Source organism: Clarias gariepinus, chromosome 19 (assembly GCF_024256425.1).
Source record: "Clarias gariepinus isolate MV-2021 ecotype Netherlands chromosome 19, CGAR_prim_01v2, whole genome shotgun sequence".
In the NCBI taxonomy this organism is placed as follows: Eukaryota; Metazoa; Chordata; class Actinopteri; order Siluriformes; family Clariidae; genus Clarias; species Clarias gariepinus.
Genome location: NC_071118.1, coordinates 7314113 through 7327798, shown reverse-complemented (window position 1 = coordinate 7327798; position 13686 = coordinate 7314113). Strand labels below are relative to the sequence as shown.

The 13686-nt window shown below is 38.8% G+C and overlaps 1 protein-coding gene across 1 annotated transcript; it reads right to left on the bottom strand.

Annotated features, from left to right (window-relative positions):
* Positions 1-395: 395 nt before the first annotated feature.
* On the bottom strand, positions 396-11956 carry puraa (purine-rich element binding protein Aa). Its single transcript, XM_053478458.1, has 2 exons — positions 11014-11956; positions 396-5362 (listed from the first exon to the last, which is right to left on the bottom strand). The coding sequence occupies exon 2, from the start codon at positions 5284-5286 to the stop codon at positions 4426-4428; it is 861 nt and encodes a 286-aa protein (XP_053334433.1). The 5' UTR covers positions 5287-5362; positions 11014-11956; the 3' UTR covers positions 396-4425.
* Positions 11957-13686: the final 1730 nt, after the last annotated feature.

The window sequence follows — 13686 nt, the reverse complement described above, 5'->3', positions numbered from 1 at the left end:
AATTAAAAATATTATTTTTATTTATTATTTTCTAAGTAACATCTAAAGTATCCTCATTTTCTTACCAAAATTCTCTAGATGGGATCTAGAGCATCCCGTCAGGAAATTTATACAACGTGCAAAAGCTTTTGCATTTTATTTTACATATATATTAAATAAATTATCCCGTTTAAAATTAGCAATCAGGCTGTCTCAACGGCAACCAAATAATTTATAAAATTACAATCTGTCAAAGTTAAAATGTAATGTGATCATTTAGATGGAATTATAATGTAATTAATTATATGAAAATAATAATTTGCTTTTTCAGTACAGGAAACTTCACTGAAGTCAAACTTTGTATGGACTTTCAGATGATGTATGAGAGGAAAAAGAAACAACACAACACATTTTTGTTGAAAATTAAACTCTTTTTTTTTAGTGATGTGGGTAAATTAACATTTCTTTTATTTTAAAATTTGTAAAATGTACATAAATTATATTTGACGCATCACCACCAAACGTGTTATTCAGTAATCATTCTTGCAAAGGGAGGGAACATAAAAGAAAAGAAAAAGAAATTGCACTAGACATTCCTTGTTCAGAGAATTTTCAAACAGAGATTGGTCAGGCGTATTTTTTTTTTTTTCCAGCTGGGAAAGCAATGTGCTACTGACAACCACTGACGACAGAAGAGTCCACCAGACACCTTCATTCAAGCCTTCCCACAGAACAGAAAACCAATTAAGAAGCATGAATACATGTGTAATGCCTCTGCCTGAGGCTTAAAACACAAGTAGCGCTTTTATGACCAATCAATCGACATACTTGCTCCGCCTTCCTTCACACATTCAGAGAAATGGAAACATTACATGGAGCATATGGATGATCTCTAAAAGTGCTAGTTGGTGTTAGTTTGACCAGGTTGGGTGGAGTTTGCTCATTTAGCTTGTTTTTTTTTTCTTTTCGACCCAGACCTTTTAATTATAAGTGCAGATAAAGGCTTTTGAAACCTCAGGAAAATAAATGTGGAATTCAGCCACATGCTTTCTAATATGAACTCTTTTTTAATTGATATACATAATGCCATCATTGGCACATTTTATATTGCACATGGTAATGAAATAATGTAAAGAAAACTAAAAGCCATGACAAGTGCTGTGGAAAATCAAAGAATGGGATGAAAAAAAGAAAAAGAAAACGTGCTGGCCATAACCTGTAAATGAGCCACTGACAAACTGCTGCCAAGATCTCGAGCTGTGAGCAGACACTTACAAAGGTTAAAATTGGGCACCCACAGCCAAACCTAGTCCACAAACCAGTCTCTAGTTTGCCCCTTCCCATAGCCTGACATATGAAGAGCAGTTAAAAGACTGCACTGCATTTTCAAGGCTACCAACCCATGTCTGAGTTTACATGTGGGCTGATGCTGAAGAGATTCAATGACAACATGGGAAGGGAGAGACTGAGTCAGTAGTTAGGATAAGACTGAGGGTCAGGAGCATTAGAATGTGCGAAACGCCCGTCTTATCTTTAGGATACTAAGCAAGTCCAACAAAAGTCAGGCAGTTGTGTGTGAGGAAAGCATGCCCAATAAAGCCTTAAAAAATAATAATGACAAAAAAAAGATAAAGGAGAGACAAGAACTCAAACTTTGATCCAAAGCACCAGCCAGCGTGTAAGCAAGTGGAGTATAAGGCACCAATGCTGAAGAGTATGCTCCCCAACAAGTAACATTAAAGTCGGCTTTCCTGGTCGGGCACACAATGATCGACAGTCAAGCTTTCCAATTGTTTGTGCGTCCTTATTTTGAGCCTTGCAGGTTTCTAGAATTGAAGTTTCTGCTTGAGGGTATCGCCAATCTGCAGACCCACATCTTATGAAATTTGAGTTAGTAAGGAACATTCAGCAGTCTTGTTTTTTTTTTTGCGAGTTCGAATACTCTAAGTTCTAAAAAATCTTTTTAAAGGCTGATGTTCAGATGGTTTCCACAAATAATACATTGTGGATAAGAAGTAAATAGATATTGTGCAAAAGTATGACTCGACCTTCACGCCAATGGAAGCTAGGCGAACCCCATCGACAAAAACAAGCAATCTGACAATTCTTGTCCTGTGAGTTTGCAAGCTCTTAAAGGTGGTTTTGTTTTTTCCTCAACTCTTGTGAACGTCTTCTCCTCATTAAAGTGCTCATGAAATTAAAATTGGTGTTTCACAGTTTCTTGCGCCTGTCTCTCGACATTATGGACACCAGATACAATACTGTATATGAAAAATTCACCAAAAAGAACCTTGGGAATTTTTTCTATTTTTTTGATGACTTTGCTGATCATTAAAAAATTTAACTCATTCTAGAACCCTAAATGTCGCACACCTCCAGAAACAAGTCATCATCTGGTATATAATTAAGGTTAAAATGTTAAATAGTGAGAATGCATCCCCAGGTCCTTGCCTCTCCATTTTAACCTAGTTCCCTAAGCATTTATCAGGTTTGGTTACATTTGGCAGGGAAATGGCATATCATGGATGCTATTGGCTGTTGTGTAAGTCAACGTGACTTCCTGGTTTTTGAAGAATTTAAATGTTCTGAGTATTTGAAACTCAACTTTTAAGTAAAGACGTTTTAAATGCATAAATAATAAAGTAAAAATGCAGACTCCTTTGTTACCACTCACTCATCTTCTATACCGCTTTATCCTGTATTCAGGGTCTTGGGGACCTGGAGCCTATCCCAGGAAGCTTAGGGCACAAGGCAGGGTACACCCTGGACAGGGTGCCAATCCATCGCATACACAAATACACACACCTCTTTGTGAGCAAATAATTACTAATTTCTTGACATTTTAAAGGCAGGACGTACCACTTTTCAGTAAGTGCATGATTATGAGAAGTCTAAATATTAACGCACTTCTTTTCAGGCTTGCCCTGCTGCATTTCTCAAAACAGGAATGTACAAACGTCACCAAGCTTCATGGACGACCCTTGTATGACCGACCAGGGCTCTCCCCAACACAGGTCCTAAAGGACCCCTGAGAGAGAGGGAGTGAGATTTCATTGCAACGGACCTGTCATTTATGTATGATCAAACAGTCAAGGATTTGTTGCTGTATTTACAGGTAGAACGGAAATTATTCATCAACTAAATGACCAAACATCACTGACAGGACACTGTCTATGAACTCACTAAATAGAAGGTCCTTGAGGACACACATTGAGAAATCCACCTCAATATAGCTGTGTATAGGTTAACATGCAACAACAGCATTCCTTGGCGCCACTCATACTCTCATTGGTAGACTGACATAATATTTAAATCCTTCTAGAGATTGTTATTTAATTCCCCCCACTAAAAACGTGGGGTATTAGCTTCTCTGTAAGTACTGAAATTCAGCTGACTCACAAAATCATATTCTCTCTATGTATATATATTTATATATAGATTTTTTTTCCTTAGCATTTTCATATTTCTTTTGCACCTTCGTCCAGGGGCCTGGTAAATTTGGGAAGAAGTTTTTCATTACAAAACTTTTAAAGTCCTCTTTCCGCTGTCACTGCTTCTCCTTGTTTAAAGTACCTTATAATAACCTGTCTGTACACTTTGCATGACAACAAGACACAAGTACATAGTATACTCATCTGCATGACAGTTAATTCAATGGATAAAAATACACTGGGATTATTCTCTATAGACCACCTCTTGCGGATAGTTCTCCATGTCAATGACCACCGTCTGGTTGAAAGGGTCTTAGACTGCAACTGTAGTACAGTGAGCACTTGTGACCTTTGCCAGAGTTAACGTGAACCCGTGACCTTCTCTGCTCACTGACGTTTTCACCTTTTTTTTACCCTCACGTGATGCTTTTACCATGTGAGTGACATGGTTATCATGACAGCCTCTTTAATAGAATTTGAATTTTTTTAGTTTAAAAAACGGAGAGAACATAAAATAAACCCATCTGATTTGTGCTGAAGTTATTAGCTTACACGTAGAGGACTGGTTTTTCCATGTTTCAGCAATAATTCCATTTGAACATTGCAAACACTTTTTTTTGTTGTTTTTATAATAGCTTTGACGTGTATAAAAGTTCTCGGTTAATAAGGGAAATAAACACTCAGTTCTTTATCTGTAGTCAAGTAGGAAACACAGTTCATATATAATGTTATTACTCTGTTTAGCAGCCGCTTACTGTATTAATGGTGGGTAAGTGGATCACATCCAGTGATGGGGTACGAGTTGCACCTGTCATCTTGTGGAGGTTTGTTGTATGTTTGTGGATACTTACTGCCCCTTGGAGTTAAAACCGTTACAGTTAAATCTTTACGTTTCTTTCATTTGTACAGTAAAGTTCTTTTTACGCGTCGTCTCGCTTTTTTGTTTTTTGATCGTAATTTTTTTTATTTTATTTTATCCCGCATGTTATCCTCCCTCCCAACACTCCGCTCATTATCAATCCTCATCCCCGTCGTCCGGGTGCATCTCTCCCGGCTGCTGCTGCTGCTCGCAGACCCTCCGCTCCCGCTGCTTGTCTTGAATCTTTTTCATCTCCTCGGCGTATTTACAGAACGTGCTGCCGAACTTGGCCCACACTTTGTAGGGCACCGTGATCGAGTTGCGGTACGTGGGCTTCACCTCGCTCACGCGCATGAACACGCCGTACTTGTTGGATCCCACGTCAAAGAAGAAGCGCTTGTTGTCCACAGTGAGCGACGTGCCCTCGGGCAGCTCGGCAGGCTCGTCCTCCACGCCGTAGTCGTCGATAAGTTTGGCGAGCGCGTCGCGGAACTCGATGAGCCCCTGCGCCGGCAGCGCGATGGTCTGGCCCTGCGCCGAGCCCAAGCCAGGCCCCCGGTTTACCGTCTGCCGGATCCGCAGGAAGCGGCCGCGCTGGTTTTCCTTCAGATCCATGTAATACTTCCGATTCTCGCGCACCAGGAACTCGCTCTTGAGCGCGCGCCTCGGCTCGTCCTGCACCGTGTCCGGATTGCTGGGCCCGAGCTGCGCGTAGTGCTCGATGAAGTCTCCGAGGTAGTCTCGGAACTCGACGGCCACCGACATGGAGAGCGTCAGGCGGCTCTTGTTGCCACCGGCCCCCACTTCGGCGATCTTTAGGAAGCGGCCTTTTGCGTTCTGCTTCACGTCCAGGTAAAAGCGCTTGTTCTGGATGTCGACGCGTTTGGACGCGAGCTCCTGCGTGTCGTGCTGCAGGCCGGAAGCCGAGCCCGCCCCTCCTGCCACCGCGTGCATGGAGCTCAGAGCCGGGCCCGTAGCCGCTCCTCCCTGCTCACTTCCACTGTCTCTGTCCGCCATGATGCCTGCCTGCCTTCTCCTTCCGTCTGCTGCAACCTCACAGCCAGCCAGCCACGCGGCCGCTCTCGCGAGATCTCTGCACACAGACAGACAGGTTGGATTTAAAGCTCTTAAACTCGCCGTTTCACTGAATCCACGATCAGAACACGTACCTGCACGAAACAACCGAAAGACAATGCACAATTAAGCTTGTTATAAATTGTTAAATAAAATAAACTGCACTTAGATTATAACGCCATATTTGATATACAGTTGGGTCCTGTCTTCTAGTTCTGCGTTCTCTTAATCACAACCCTAAACTACAAAATGGTTGTTTAAAAATAAATAAATACATACATAAATAAATAAATAGGATCATTATAAAATGCCTTTTTTGTCATTATGACTGACATTTACAGATTGGTAGACTATAGCCTAAACATTGAATATTAAATAAAAATAACCATTTAAACTGGCATCAAAAAAGCATCTCTTTTCTCTTTGAAGATCCTACGTTTGATTTTAGAACCTGCCTTATTCTGTGCACAAGGTTCGATTAAATAATTTCAGACAGTAGCCGAAGGTCTGACAACGGATCAAGTGATCCCAAAAGTGTGGCAAATAATTGACGCCTATGTACATCTAAGACTGTTCATTAACTCATAACTTATATTTGTAAAGTCATCGAACGCTTCAAATCCGTTTATTTATTTCTTTGTTTATTTGAGATTGAATTCCACATACCCGACTTTCAAAAGTATTTCTAAAATAAACTCGTATTACTTAGAAATCTAAAGGACACTTAGAAATAGCCCCGCAATCCTTTAAATATATGTAACTATATGATTTTGGTAATATCTGTAGGACCGTAGTTCTTTCATCTGAATACAGCATGTTTCAAAACAGGTTTCATATTTCATATTACTTAGGCGTAATGCAATGCAGTGAATGAAAAAAACTCCTTTCTTCTTTTGCGTAGATTTAACAAAAAATAACTATGTATTAATAAATGATATTTCACAATGTCAAACATTATTGTTGTTGTTGTTGTTGTTGTTGTTGTTGTTGTTATGGTAACAGTTGAGTTTTGTCATCATTTTCATCCTCAGTAACCGCTTTATCCTAGTCAGGTTGCTGGTCGCGCTGGTTGTGGTGTCCGGAGCACATCCTGGGAATCCTGGGCGCAGGACGCTGGATGCCCCGATACGCGCAAACATTCCCATACAAGAGGCAGTTCTCCACACCATCTATCGACATGCTTTTATGAGGCGGAAGAAACCCGGAGGAATCGCACAAGGACACCGGGAAAACATGCGCAGTCTCCCTACAGCTCAAACCGGCGACCCTGGAGCTGTGATACGGCAACCCGCTGCACGACCATCCAAGCCGCACAGTTGAGTTTTATATCTTTGAAAATTATTCAGGGAGTGTCTGCTAACTTGGTGATATTCATATTACAAATCCAGATTTACATTTGTTATTTAAACCAATCAATAACGTGCAAATCTAAAGAATGTTGTTTCTACTGACTCTGTAGTTTATGTGTTTTGTAAAGCGATAAATTAAAATAAATGTGAATAAAGTTTAAGCAAAATAAGTTACTTTAAAAGACGTAATCAGTGTTTAACGGTTTCCTTAAAAACCAATATGTATCAGTTGAAATAACTGTTACGGACAGAGTAAATAATATATACCTATGATATCAATATACTCCACATTGGACAAAAAGGCGTGTTTGACTTTTTGTTTATCTGTCTGTGGAAAAAAATGATTTTCAGCATTTTTATTGATACAAAAAATGTCAAATATATGCAAAGCGACAAGGCATTAAATTATAACAGTCAATATAAATTTCAATAACATTTCAATGAAGCATTGGAATATGGACATTTAAATAACATAGTATTTTCACTGTAAAGAAGGTAAAGACAAATCAAATTGCAGTCAAAAATAAACTAATTTTAAATATTTAGTTTAAATATTTTGTGAAACTGACAACAAAGGCTTTTACTTTGCTGTGTTTTCAGAGAAACTTTAGTGAAGTTATTTCATAAAAGTAAACAATAAAAGTAAAAGAAATGTTGAGGAAAATATTCAGCTTCTTGTTTGTCCGTTTTAACATCACTGTCGAATATGGATATATAGAATAAACTGCTGCAATCACAAATATATATATTGTTTATTGTTGTTTTTTTATCAAAAGGAAATAAAGAATTCGATAGCTAATACCTGAATATTCATTTTAGTATTTTAAATAAAAAAATATTAGGATTGCATTGCATTTAAATGCAGAATTGAATAATGATTGTTTTATTAGAGCTCGCGGTTGTACAGTTGTAAGAAAACTCTTATATGTTTCTTGAATTGCGAATAATCCTGTTCCGAATAATCATTCTAAAAATGATTATTTTTTTACTATAATAAATAGGTTAAAACAGAATCTATAAAGCGGACACATATTCTCTAAATTATTTGTTTATTTTTCAGACTTGGCTGTATTATATATTTCTTAACTCGCGTGCGTTTCATGTAATCTGAAATAAACGAGTACGCACTGAATGCTGGAGCTCTTAAAACGCAAAAACTAGGCCTTAAATATTCACTAAGGGTTGAAAAATGGGATAAAATTGCAGTAATATATTCCTGATATAATTGTATATCTTAAAAGTATACGTAATTATTTTGTAATTATTTATTAGTTGAATAGAGATAAAACGTTAGCCAAATAATTTAAGGGTAATAAAGCAGATTAATGCACGTTTATTAACTTAACTAAAATTGTATAATTTACAGATTTGTATTTATAATATGTAGTTTACCAAAAACAGGTTATAAAAGCATTTCACTAAATACCATACCATAGTTGTATACGTGACAAGTAAAATGTTAATTTGAAAAATTATAGCAATATTAATATTGTGTATATATAATTTTTAAAAGGTATATTGTTCTATATTTAATCTCTGATAATAGTAACGATGTTCTACTGAATAAAAGAAGCGGTAAAAAAATACCCTTAACTCTTGATTAACGGGCCGTCTAAACTATTAAGACCTAACATACTAATTGTTTAAAAGTTTGTGGTTTACTTTCCTCTCAAAACAGATAGATAAGAGTGTTATTTTCTTGACTATTCATAATTAGGGCGTGGTAGAGCCGTTACCGTGATAAAAGTGTTATTGAGACGTCTTTTAGGGACTACAGTGAGTCAGGACGATAAACAACCTCTTCCATATTCATGGAAAGTACTGTGCTTGTTGCAAACGCGTTAAAAGATAGGTACAAATAATATTAATTGTATAAATACCCTTATCTAATTTCTCAATGGATAATGTCACTTACAAAAGGATAGACTGCGTTTTCTCAGTAGAATTATATATATATATATATATATATATATATATATATATATATATATATATATATATATAAGTTTTAAATTCCAGTGATCACCTGACAGGCAACAAAATATCAATTAATATTTTCGAGTTCAGCAATTGTTATTTAGTGTAATGACTATATAAAGTTTATAGCTCTAAATATATAAATAACAGCAACAATAAAAATAAATCCCCGCTAAATTTACTATAATTCAATTTGCACCCACTTTGAGAGTTAATATGCCACTTTTGGTGTTTTTGTGTTTTTTCGGTATTTTATTTCGGTATTTATTTATTTAATTCCGTGTCATTAAAATTAAGTTGTAAACTAATAATAACACTCAGTGACAGTGGCGGACTGGGACAATAATTCAGGCCGGGAATTTGACTCCACTCCCAGGCCACCTCTGCTGCTGCAGTCACCACCACCCTATTCATGTAATCTACTGGACTGATAAACTTGTAGGCTAACCCTATTATTGTAACAGGTAGACTACCAGATGCAATATAAATGAATAAAAAATAGCCCTTAACAACTCACTAGGAATACACCATTTATACTACCAAACCAATGACAAATAGAAAATTGGCTTTTTAAAAGAGATAATAAGAGACACATGTTTGAAATATTTACATTTTATGTATTTTCAGTGCTCAAAACTCTAGTATATCAAATGCATCAGAAACACAACCACAAATAAACTTAACAAAACCTATGACAGCGTAAGTAATAGATAACAATGTTTACTCAATTATGGCATTATGTGGAACAGACCAGTAAGAGTAAACAGTAAGTAATTAGCACTACTAGTACACCAGTAGGCGTTTGAATTGGGTGATACTTAATAAAACTTGATACTTAAAAAAAAAATCTAAATCCTTAGACTGTGGACAGGCAAAATAATCAAAAGAGATATAAAGGCTTTCACTGTCTCCTTAATCTTTCCCTGAATCCTTCTCTCTCTCACTCTGCACATCTAGTTGCTCTGCAATATGATAATCATCTGTACTTATAATTGTGCAGCCATCAGTTGTATGTCCCCAAAATCACAGTCCTACTACTGATCTTATAAATCATAAAAAGCACATGTTGTTTAAAACGTATAGCCTGCTGCCTGCATGTTTAGTTTTGCTTATCTTTAACTTTACCTGAAGGTCCCTGCTCTGACTCAAACGCTGAACTGTCCACCACCTCTAGCTCAACAGCAGGAGCATTTACAGCACTAGTGCTACTGCTGCTTCCTTCGTCACCTTTTCAGACGAAACGAGACTTGACACAGCACAGCAGCACTTACATATCGTTGCTCGTTTGTTGGTTTAGTTTTATCGATTGTGATGATCTAAGTGATTTGGATGAAAGTGTTCGTCTGCCAAATTATTATAAATATAATGTAAATGTAATCTTGACCGACCTGTTCCCTTACTGGCGAACATGGCTGGGATTTTGCAGCAGCTTGCTGCGTCTGCGGCCAGGGCTTTTTTCCTTTTTTTTTTACGCTGACTCTCTGCTCCTCCTTTGCGTTTACGCTCCATTTTTTGAACGATTTAGTCAGATATTAGGCAGTGCGTCGCTGATGTTGGGTCATGTGATGTGGGAGTGTAATTTTCCCTCCTGATCTTCTAATCTTCCCCTCCCTTTCCATTGCCAGATTCGTAGATTGAGAGATCCGTCAATTAATTCGTAGTTATACACCAGCCTATCACATGCCAGGCTGATCGTCTGCACAGCGGCAGCCGGCAGGCCAGAACGACCGTCAGGCCACCGGGAAATGTCCCGGTGCTCCCGATGGCCAGTCCGCCCCTGCTCAGTGACTATTATAACTTAAAGGGTCCTGTTGTATTCCCGCTGATGGGGGTCTTGTCATCGAGAATTGATCAAATTAAACCGTAAAATTCACAGTTTAATTCAACAGTTGCAAACCTTGTCGCCCCTAAAATGGGCCCGAAAATAGCAGTGGCCAAGCAGAGTGTAAATGCCAAGGCATTGTGTTGCAACTCATATGAGCTTCTGAAATTAGATTGTAAAATTTTGTGACTTGCTAACATTTTTTTTAAAACTCGGACTACAATGACTCAAAATGCACTTTTTTTCATGCAACACCATACAGCCCTTTGCAGATACTTACAGAGTTTGCCTACGCAATGTGATCGACAACTAAAGAATTTCAACAAATTCTTTCTGATGCCATCATGCTGATGAATAAGCGATTACACAGCATTTAAAAAGTGCGAAGCTTCTAAATTGCTTGCGCTCCTTGTTTTTTTTTTTTTTTTTAATACCCTTGCTTAGTCTGCTGCAAGTGCTTTTTGGTGTCTGTATTGGCGGGAGGAAAAGAGACGCAAAAAAGAACAAGCTGCGAAGGCCTACCGTGAACACTAGTGCGTGCGTCCCCCCTTTCGCCGCTCCACAAGATGGAACGAAAGAGCGAGTCGTGGCATGGAGACGGACGCACGCGAGGCGGCCGTACGGCGTGTCTGATGTCAGCACGCTGCCGGGGAGAGAGCCAAAAGAGAAAAAAAAAGAAAAAGAGCGCCCCCTGCCTTCGTCCTGCGTCTCTATGGAAAGGTTTCTGCGCATGAATCTACAGACTTACTGCATCATCGTCACTGTCAGTGCTAAGAAGCCACAGCTTTAAAAAATCATCTTTTGAACGAATAAAACTTTAGGAGATGGCTATTACTATGGTGCTGAAGGTGAACGGATTTGTAAAGTGTGTGTGTGTGTGTGTGTGTGTGTACAGGTAGGAGACAGTCATACAAGAATCAATAAGCACACTGTGGACACACCAGCTCAGCATTTGCCCACATCCCTTGCCATTGCAACGACTGTCTTTATGTTTTTGACTGTGAGGTGATTGGTTGCTTTACATCTCAGGGAGCCCTCATGCCTGTGTTTCCTTCATTTTACTTATGCTGTTAGTCCTGCCAGAGTCCCTGCTTGCACTCTACACTAAATTTAGCCTACATTCACCTTATGCACTATGTGGCTGTGACCATACCTAACTGTTATCTCTCCTCTTGTGCGCTCCCCTGCCCTGTTCTCTCTCCCCCTCTCTTTCTTTTCCTCCCGCCGTCGAGCTACACATGTCGTTCCTGAGCTGCCAGTGATCCAGACTCCCTCTGCCCTCTGGACATGTCTGACTCATCCTAGTGCCCCGCTTCTGGTTGGAGAATTGGTCACATGGATGGCCCGTGTGTCTCTTTGGGATGTGCCTGGTGTCTGGGGACGGTTTCACTCTACCATGAAGACGGTTCTGGCCTCTAATGGTGTTGGCAGGTGTTTCTCTGAGGACTTGACTTGGCTGCAGTTACTCGATAGTTCAGGACTGGAATTTCGTACAAGCCTATCTAAGCCCCCAATACCTGGACCCCATATTAACATCAATTAACATCAACTGTTATGCTGAACTGCCTGCCACCTAACACACAGTATGAATGTAGATCAATTCCTGCTTTCTGCTTCACCCAAATGAGGATGGGTTCCCTGTTGAGTCTGGTTCATCTCAAGGTTTCTTTCTATAGCCGTCTCAGGGAGTTTTTCCTTGCCACTGTCGCCCTTGGCTTTCTCATCTGGGACTATCTGACCATTTTGATTGATACACATTCCCATTCCGTACAAACTCAAATAATTCTTTTGATTGTGTAAAGCTGCTGTGCAACAATGACAATTGTTAAAAGCGCTCTACAAATAAAATTTATTTGAATCTGTGTGCTTATATTATGTAGCTTTCTGATAATCTGTTTTATATACTTTTAGTTTCATTATTAAATTGCAGACATGGTTTGATGTTCTCTTTACAATGTTGTACATCAATTTAAAAAAACATAATTGGATTGATTGGACATGTTTCAGAACCATGGACAGCACTCAGCACTTGCTAAATTGAATTGGATGTTATATATATATATATATATATATATATATATATATATATATATATATATATATATATATATATATATATATATATATATATATATATATATACCATAATCTTTACTATTAGCAAAAAAAAATAGCAAGTGTTTGATGTTTAAATAAAATTGCCAAGTTTCCCACTTATTCTCCTACACACATATTCTTCTTCTTATTATTATTATTATTGTTATTATTATCAACACCACCATCATCATCATCATCATCATCATCATCAACATTAGTAGTAATAGTAGTAGTTTAAGTAACCCAGCATGGCCACATGGCTTGTTGAATGCAATAATCGTTCTTCTTTTATATTTCCACATGACTCAACCTAGTTGCTAGGTTCGGCTGTCTGCTGTTAAACGCATAAAAGACAGCAGAGGTCGCTCTTAGTGAATTTTTTAACCGCATCTTTTGATGCGGCTCCACAGGTTCAGCTGCCTCGTACTTTATCTTCATATCCTTCCTTATAAGTAAGCGCGCATAGAAAACGTGATGCGCAAATCGGCAATTGACAGAATTGCTTTCTGCATTCATTGCTTTTGCGCTGATTTAAGCTGTTCACTCTGCAGCATTGATGCACAAACCTCTTTTAGCCTCTTTATTAGGTATATTCCCCCTACTTAACGCAGACTGTAGCTGTGTTTGTTTCTGTCCTCTTGGAAACACTCGGAAATTGCATTCCTTGCCTTCTTGTAGCAATGCAGCGGATGTCAGATGTATGGATTTGATGCAACGCCTTACGATCATCTCTCTCTCTCTCTCTCTCACTCTGAGGCCGAGCGGCGAATGTGACCTGAATGCAGCACATGATTTAGCGATGGAACGAGACGGAAACTCATTCAGAACTGCTGAAAAATCCGTGACGCGTTTCATCGCCTGATAAACCGCTGTTGCTGGAAACGACCACGTCGCCGCGCATCAATAAAGAAACGGAATATTAGTGAGGAGGAACGGACGCGTCCCCCGACACCAGACATTTTGGTTTTCTGTTTCTTTTTCTGTGTGGATTTGTGATGGCAAAAATCATGGATTGACGGTCTATTCCGCGGCATTGGGAGACTACACACACACACACACACGCACGCACGCACACGGCGGTGTGTCAGTACTCGGTAT

What these genes read in the sequence shown, in the direction of transcription:
- puraa (XM_053478458.1), bottom strand. Translation starts at nt 5,286, where the DNA reads ATGGCGGACAGAGACAGTGGAAGTGAGCAGGGAGGAGCGGCTACGGGC.